Genomic DNA, 8,131 nt, shown 5'->3' on the forward strand with positions numbered 1-8,131 from the left:
GCACCACGCGCCTCCGCCGCGCCTTCGCCACGCCCATGCGCACGCAACCTGCAGGCCTCGCCCGCGCAGGCCGAGGCAATGGCGCGCAGCCAGGGGGCAAACATAATTGGCCTGCAGTACGGCGGGACTGGGCCGTTGGTCAGTGTCCTGGTGTCCAAGGCGGGTGGGCGGTACCGGCTGCAGAGCGACTGCTTCCAGGCCATGTGGCTGGTGATGCAGGTGGGCCCCGTCAAGGGCCACGGCTGTCACTACATGCGGCAGCAAAGCGCTGGGGTTCCGAGCGCCATGCTGCCGCATGTAGTGACAGCCGCATGTAGTGGCAAGCGCGCTGCTTTGCAGCGTAGCATGGCGGTTTTTGAGTCCATTTCAGGCACACCGCCAAGACAGCAGCCCACAAAGGCCGGTGTAATGCCTAGTATGGCAAACAACAAAACGAGGCTGCCTCTGCATCTTCCTCGACGCAGTAGGACAGCTGCAGTGACTTGCCCAAGTTTGGTCGCTCATGGACGTGCTCTTCGCATGCTCGCCCGCCCAAGCCTTGTTGCATACGCCCGCGCCCGTGCCTCAACGCTCCATCACTGGGCGCCATCCACCTCGTTTTCAGGAGCTGACTCAGCGCCTGGCAGCGCACTACCGTGCCTTGGACGCCAAGCCAGGCGCGCCGGCGCCGCCCGACGGCGGCCGCCTGGTGGTGACGCTGCAGGAGCCGCTGCCGCTGCAGGTGTGTGTATGTGCGCGTGTGCGCAAGTTCGTGCGCGTGTGTGTGTGTGTGTGTGTGAGTGTGAGTGTGAGTGTGTATGTGTGTGAATCAGTGAATGGGTGAGTGTGGGCGAGTGGGTGTGAGTGTGTGTGATTGTGTGATTGTGTGTGATTGTGTGATTGTGTGTGTGTGTGTGGGTGTATGTGTGTGTGTGTGTGTGTGTGCGCGCGCGCCACGAATCATTTGATGATGTGCTAGGGAAAACAAATGCAGAGGTCGCACAAAAAGCATGTGCTTGCCTGTACTTGCGTACCTGCCAAGTGGTCCTTGGTATTTTCGAGAACTACGGGTGGCACCATTTGCATTGACAACCTCAATCGCAAAGGCCGACGCTCCAGCTAGTACACCTACCATTAATGACTAATGTCCTGCATGACTCAACCCACCTCAGGACCTCTTCGACTTGATCGAGGCCCACTTTGAGGCGCGGCGCACGGAGCGGGCGCTCGCGGCGACCCTTGAGGGCCGCGCGCAGCAGTTCAGGAGCGTGCAGAAGCGGCTGCTGGTGCGCTTCAAGGTGCGTGCAGGGCGCGCCGGCGTTGGGTGGCGCAGGCGGGGCCAGGAGCGCTGCGGGTGCGGACGGCGGGCGGGCGTGGTGTCAAGCTGGGGGTGCACCAGGGCGATTTCGGGACGAGCAACAGGAGCCCCTGCTCCTGGGGCCGCACGGCAGGACAGCCGAGGCGGGCCTTGTCAGAATTGCTCGAATGGCCGCAGCAGTCACGCAATGCCAAAAACCCAAATCCCCAGCTAGCCGTGGTTGACCGTCGCATCGCTGACGCAGTCGCAGCGTGCCCCAGCACGACCGCCCTCGTCTGCTGGCTGTCTTGTTGCTGGCAGGCCCCCCTCCTCGACTCGCTCTCCCCTTGTGCTTCCTGCTGAGGCCGACGCGCGTCTATGCTTGCCAACTCCTGTCCAGGACAAGACACCTGCTCCCCTCGCTGAGCTGGACACGCTGATGGCGGAAACTTACGACCAGGTTGGGCCCCCTGCTTTGGGGTCTGGTTCAATGGTCCAGCCAATTGCATGCGGTTATTCATTTACCCGGCATACTTGCCATGTGATTGAGTCGCGCGCATCCGTGGGCTGACAAGCGCAGCAGGATGCTGGAGCTCCTCGAGCCTTCAGGCGGGGCCGCGCGTGCTAAAGCTGTCGGCGCAACAGCGCCCCTCGATCGCTTGCCGCGTTGCCTTGCGCGCCGCCGCACAGCTGGTGTCCCTGGCGGATGAGGAGGAGGCGGCACAGACGGCGACGCGGGGCGCAGCGCAGGCGCTGGGTGCGGGTGTGCAGCTGCTCTTGCAGCTGATCAGGTGCGGGGAGTGGCACCAGGCAGCCTGGTTGCCTGGTGCCAGGCAGGCCTGTTGGCTTGCCTTGCAAGTTTTACAATTTGAAGGAAGATGGCCAGCTTCAACCACTGTCGTACACAAGCGAATGTGTGTGCGCTTGCACGTATGCGCGCGTGCACACACACACACACACACACACACACACACACACACACACACACACGCCTGGGCGCGCGCGCGTGCATGGCATATGAACAAACAAGAAATGAAGCGCACGGGTAGGCAACTTGCGCCATCACCCTCGTTACGTGACACACACACACACACACACACACACCATCTACTCGCAGCGCAAAGTTCGGTACGCCAGATGAAGATGTGGCAGTCTTGAAGGAGTCGCTCACACCCACAGTCGGTCACGACGACGCAGAGGTGCGCCGACAGTTCGCATCGGGCGTGCAGTCAGGACAGCCATTCTTTACTTGGCAATCGTGCCTCATTCCTTGCCGCGTTTCTGATGCAGCAGTCCTGTTGAGGTGCGCTAGCGCGGGCGTTTTGTCTTGCTCAGCACATTTGGAATGCACCACAGCAGCGACATGCAATTGTCATCATCTATGATGCAAGTGATCGTCTTGCTGCTGCCGCCGTCCCTACCCAACCCCACTGCAAACCCGGACGGGACGCTGCCGGGCGCCCCTGCCCCGCTGCCCGAAACAGGTCGGCTGGGAGGAGGAGGTCGAGGCCGGGCTGACCCACTTGCTGCGCTCCGCCCTGGCGCGCAACAGCAAGGAGGCGGCCGCGGTGGTGCCGCCGCTGGCGGCCGCCAAAGACACGCAGCGGCTCAGGAAGCACTTGTCTCTTGTGTTGGAGCGGCTGGCCAAGGGGATGCGGCTATCAGCACCGGCGGCGCCAGCCATCACCCCGGGTGCTTAGAGCTCAGGTGCACGGGTGGTCGCGCGCAAGTCAGCGGGGCAGTGCTCAGAGGCTGATACCAGATCAGCCGCGATCATGCCTTGCATGCATGCATGTCTTGTTGCCCGTGGCAGGGAGTTGGTCGCACGAGGATGCTGTACGTTGAGTAGCCAGGTGCTGTCTCCTCCAGCGCGACCCAGTTGGACAGGGTGCGACGTGTAACTGTCACCCCTGTGACATCACAACGGTGACAAGAGTATTTGGGGGGACACGTATGAGCGTTGACAACAACGATTGGCGGCGATTGGAAGGAAACATGAAGTCATCCAAACCTCCAACACAGCCCCCTGTCTCCAGCCTTCGAAAGGGTTTCTGTCGCCCACGGGACCTTGGCATGGTGCAGGGCCTGCACTTGTTTTGCTAAGGGAGTGCCAGACACCCCACCAGGAGGCCGAGAGGCGCATTCGAAGTGTGCAGGTCAATATCCAGCGAGGATATTTCGTGTTTGCCCTGGCTACAGGTGTTTCTACACATTTCCGGAACCATGAAATTTCTTTTAATATTCAGTTGTTTAGGAACAAAGCCTTGGTCTGTCCTGCTCGCAGCGTTGGAGCCTGGCTTTCGGAATGATCTATGCAGCGTGCCGTGCCGTGCCTGCGTGCATGGCATGTCGACACTAGATAATTCTTTAGTTTGAAGGAACAGTCCTGTCATCGCCCTCGATCCAGGTCAGCGGCGTGCTGACAACATCTCGATCAGCAGCGCGATCAACAGCGCGCTCAAATTTGCTGAAGATGAGATATCACGACACAAGGATGAGAGCACCATCATTCATGCGGGTGTGCAGCGCAGCGCCGCCACTCAACACCAGGCCCCATGCCACCCCGCCGAGCGACGTTTGCCGTTGCACTGCGGAGACAAGGCAGCGCGCCTGCCTGCCACCAGCCCACCATGCATGTCCAGACGGGCGCATGCGCACAAGTTACACTGCCTGACACAAGCTTCATCTCGATGCGTCAACATGACGCCCCTCAAGCTCCTGTCTCTTGGGCAGTACCGTCCTGCTGCTCTGACACACTGCCATACCCTGGCACGACCCCGCCCTGGGCCCGCCCTGCAGACCGGCAGTTCCAACAACTCCAAGGGCCTTTTGTCACCCGCCTGCTCCGGCCCCGCCAATACCGAGCCCTTCACACCACGCGGAGCTCGCCCCAGGCTGCCGGGGCGCCAGCTCACCTCCCTCCTGTCGTCCTGCCGGTCCATCCAGCAGCTGCGGCAGGCCGTACTGCCCTTGGGGCCCCATCTGAACGGCATCCACCTCTGCTGCGCGCTCAGCCAGGCCGCCTCGATCGCCATGCGCCGCCAGCCGCTGCTGGATTGGCCCGATCCAACAGCCGGCGCCGCCGCGGCAGAAATTGCTGCGGCGGGGCAAGAAGTGCTGCAGCAGGCGCGAGAGCTGGCCGCCGGCCTCGCGCCCGGCCTGATGGCGCTGATGCACACGCTGGGGCCGAGGGAGGTGTCCACGCTCATTTACTCCTGGTGAGGCCCCGGTTTCATAAAGGGGACGTCCCTCATCCTGACCAGCAGCCTCCGCAAACCCCAGCCGCTGCCCGCCTGGCCGGCACCCTTGCCCCGTGTCCAAAAATCAGTCCGGCCCTGCCAGGCATGCGCCTGCGGGCTGTATGCCCACGACAGCAGTGTTGGCTCAGCATTTTGGTCGATTGCTAACGACTTGAATCCAGGATGTTCACCCAGGGCAGTCCTGCCGCCTCCCACAGCTGCTGACTTGCGGCCCTGCTCCTCCCCAACCCCCGCTGCAGGGGCCGCCTCGGGGGCGCCCCGTGCGACGAGCTGCTTGCAGCCACCCTCCGCCGCTTCATCGACCTCGCCACCCACAACACAGCCCTGGGGGTCGGCAACGCCTGCTGGGGCCTGGCAAAGCTTGCTGAGTCCGACACATCCCACTTCAGCGACAGCGAGCAGCAGCAGTGCCAAGGGTCGGGGCGCGGGGCGGGCGACGCGAGCGGCGGCGCCGCGAGCGGAGCGTTGATGCAGTCCGTGGTGGCGGCGGCTGCGGAGCGGCTGCGAGAACTGCTGATGGATGAGGAGCGTGGCGGCGCGGTGGTGAGCACACACCAGCGCCTGAAAGGATGCCCACTGCTGCATCTTGCATGCTCGTGTGCCCGGGATTCGTTGATTGTGGGGTGGACCATGCAGGGCAGGGGATCTTGCCGGCCGCCCTCAGCCATCTGTGGACCCTCAGCTCACCCAGCTGCCAAGCAAGATTGAGCGATCGGCCCCCCCCATCCTGCTTACATCCCCTGCTGCCCACCCACCTGGGAAATGGCCTCGCCTCGCCGCCCCGCCGCTGCAGGTGGAGGCGCGGCATGTCTGCGATGTCCTGTGGGCTGCCGGCACCCTCTCCTGCGGCGTCACGCCCGGCCAGTCCTTGGCCCTGGGCCGCCGCGCCGCCTCCTTCACCCCTGCAGCAACGCGCGCCATTGGGCCCCACAGCGGCGCAGCCGCCAGCGCCGCGGCCGGCGGCTGCGGCATGGAGGGCAGGTTTGCGACACATGGCAGCGCGGTGGCACCGTACGCGCTTCTGCAGGCGCTCGGCGAGCTGCGCCAGCGGCCCGGCTGGCAGGAGCCGTACTCGGCGGCGGAGTGGTTGGCGCTGGTGGAGAGCGTGGTCTTTGTTGGGGCGGGCGACGGCGGCTACAATGGAGGCAATTGCGGCGGCGGCCGCGACGGCGGCGGCGGCGGCGGCAGTGGACGCGTCGAGCTGCGGCCCGATGACTCGCTGGCAAAAGCGGGGTCGCCTGATTTTGCGAGTGGTGACCACGGCAGCGTCGCCGATCAGCAGCCCAGGGGAGCATCTCACGCCCTCGCGCCTCACGCGCATCCGCAGTCTCACGCTCGGCAGCCGCCGCCCATGGCGCGGATGCGCATCGGGTGCATAGCGGGCCTGCTCAGGACGGTCGCACGCCTCGCATTAGGCAGCTCACCCTGCCTCGCGCCCGCCGCCGCCGCGCGCTGCGGCCAGGAGCTACTGCGCCAAGCCGCGGCGGCGGCCGCGGCCGTCACGGCGCCGGGGGCCCCGCAGCCGCCGCCGGGCGCGCTGGGCGACGCGGCCGCTGTGCTCGACTGCGCCGCGGCGCTTGGCGCGGCCGCCGGCGACCGCGGCGGCCGGGCCGCCTTTGCCGCTGTCTGCAACGCCGCGGCCGAGCTGCTGCACGCGCCGTCGCCCGGCCCCGCGGCCGCGCCTGCGCCGGCCTGGCTCTGCCAAATCGCGTCCGCGCTGTCCAGGGCGCGCCACCGCGATGACAACCTGATGCGCCTCATCCTACAAGCGGCCGGCGGCCTGGCGGCAACGCCGGGGCCCGCCGGGCGGGTGACCCTGCAGCAGGCGGCCACGATCGGCCACGCGGCTGCGGCCCTGGAGATGCCAGGTGCGCTGGCGCCGCTGGTGCGGGCGCTGTGCGAGAGCGCAGCTGGTTGGGAGTATACAGGGGAGGGGCAGGACAGCGCGGCAGCCGCAGACGCGGCGGCCTCTGCGCCGCAGACGCTCGAGCGGATGCTGCTCAGAGCCAAAGCGCGTGCCGAGGCGGCCGCCGCGCCGGCGCAGGCGGCGCCGGGGACGGAGACGCTGCTGTGGCTGCGCGCCGTGCACGGATGGGTCGCGTCGGCGCCCGGTTGCGAGGGCGGGCTCGAGGGCGCGCTGCCGGCGCGGCTGATGCAGATGTGCAGGGAGGCGTGGGAAGCGTCTCAGGTGCACAGGCAAGCACAGCATCAGCAGAGCGAGCCAGGGCAGGGCGAGAGGCAGCAGGATGGGGAGCAGGGGTGCAGCACAGCGGATGAGTGCGAGCAGCAACTTGGCAGCAGCACCAGCGGCAGCGACAGCAGCGACGGGAGCAGCGGCGGCAGCAACCTCGGGAGCCTGCTGCAAAATTACCAAGGGCCAGCTGGCTCGGGGACCAACGCGGCCGCCGCACCCAGCAGGAGCAGCGGCAGCAGCGGCGCTGGCGAGGCGGGGCTTCTGGACTGCTGCGGCGGCCCCGCACGAGCGGCGGCGGTGCCCGCTGCTGTTCAAACGTCTGCATCGGGGTACCCCTGCGCCCCACACTCGGCAGTCGCCGCCGGCCCCAGTGCTTTCCTGCCGCGCATCTGCAATGCAGAGCAGCGCGCTCGCAGCGGCAGCTTTAGCGTGCGCAGCTGCAGCGGCAGTGGCAACTTCTTCCTTCAAGGTGGCTGCGACGGCAGCGCCTCTTCATCCCCTGTACACCCTGTCGCGGGGGCGGCCGCCGCAGCGGCGGCAGCCGCCACCGCAACAGTCCAGTGGGTGCAGCAGGGCGCGTGCGCACACGTGGCACAGCCGCAGCAGCAGCAGCAGCAGCAGCAGCAGCAGCAGCAGCAGCAGCAGCAGCAGCAGCAGCAGCAGCAGCAGCAGATAGTGTCCTGCTGGGCCAACCCCCACCCGCAGCTGCCGCTTCAGGCCAGCACCAACTACCCGCCAGCCACCCGCCACCGACAGTTGGGCGCATCTGCGACTCAAGAGGATCATGGGGCATCGCAGAGCTGCTTTCAATCCAGCAACGCCAGCGGCGGCGGCGGCACCAGCACGCCACACTGTGCTGCAGGCACTCCGTGCGACAGACGCGCCGTCGACCCGCGGCGCCGCCCGCAGTCGCCGCGTGAGCTGCAGCGTCCTGCCAACCCGCAGCCGGCGCGCAGCCCCGCCGCCCCGGGCGTGGTGGCGGGGCCGCTGGGCCCGCAGTGGGCGTGCATTTCAAGGGGGGGCTATTGGGTGCCGGCAGCTGCAGACACAGCGCGGGGTACGGAGCGGCAAGGGCGGCCGCCGCGCCATCACAGCGCCGCCGCCGCAGCCTCCGGCGCCCGCTGCTCGGCCGCGCCCGGCGCGCCGAGGGCGCAGATGGCGGCGGCGGCGCAGATGGTGGTGGCGGCGACGGAGGCGGCGGCGGCGGCGACAGCTTTGTCGCCGGGGACGCACTGGCTGCAGCCAACAGCGGTGTTTGTGCCACACAACGCGATCCAGATACAGGCGCACATGCAGCAGATGGCCATGCACGCGGCCGCGGCGCAGGCAGGGCACCTGCCGCACGCTTGGCCAGTCGCTGCGGCGCCGCCGCTCTGGCTCGTGCCCGGGCCAGCGCCGCCG

The 8,131-nt window shown here is 66.8% G+C and overlaps 2 protein-coding genes across 2 annotated transcripts; both read left to right on the forward strand.

Moving 5' to 3' along the window:
- Positions 1–78: 78 nt before the first annotated feature.
- Positions 79–2,976, forward strand: MNEG_2254 (Protein PTHB1; the record flags this gene model as incomplete). Its single annotated transcript, XM_014049273.1, has 7 exons — positions 79–219; positions 605–721; positions 1,152–1,277; positions 1,677–1,736; positions 1,967–2,067; positions 2,394–2,475; positions 2,761–2,976. 7 exons carry the CDS (start codon positions 79–81, stop codon positions 2,974–2,976), a joined length of 843 nt encoding a protein of 280 aa, XP_013904727.1.
- Positions 2,977–4,309: 1,333 nt separating this feature from the next.
- On the forward strand, positions 4,310–7,650 carry MNEG_2255 (hypothetical protein; the record flags this gene model as incomplete). Its single annotated transcript, XM_014049274.1, has 4 exons — positions 4,310–4,494; positions 4,776–5,079; positions 5,330–6,404; positions 7,640–7,650. The coding sequence occupies 4 exons, from the start codon at positions 4,310–4,312 to the stop codon at positions 7,648–7,650; spliced, it is 1,575 nt and encodes a 524-aa protein (XP_013904728.1).
- Between the last annotated feature and the right edge of the window lie 481 nt (positions 7,651–8,131).

The sequence above is a fragment of the Monoraphidium neglectum genome (assembly GCF_000611645.1).
Source record: "Monoraphidium neglectum strain SAG 48.87 unplaced genomic scaffold scaffold00248, whole genome shotgun sequence".
Classification (NCBI taxonomy): Eukaryota; Viridiplantae; Chlorophyta; class Chlorophyceae; order Sphaeropleales; family Selenastraceae; genus Monoraphidium; species Monoraphidium neglectum.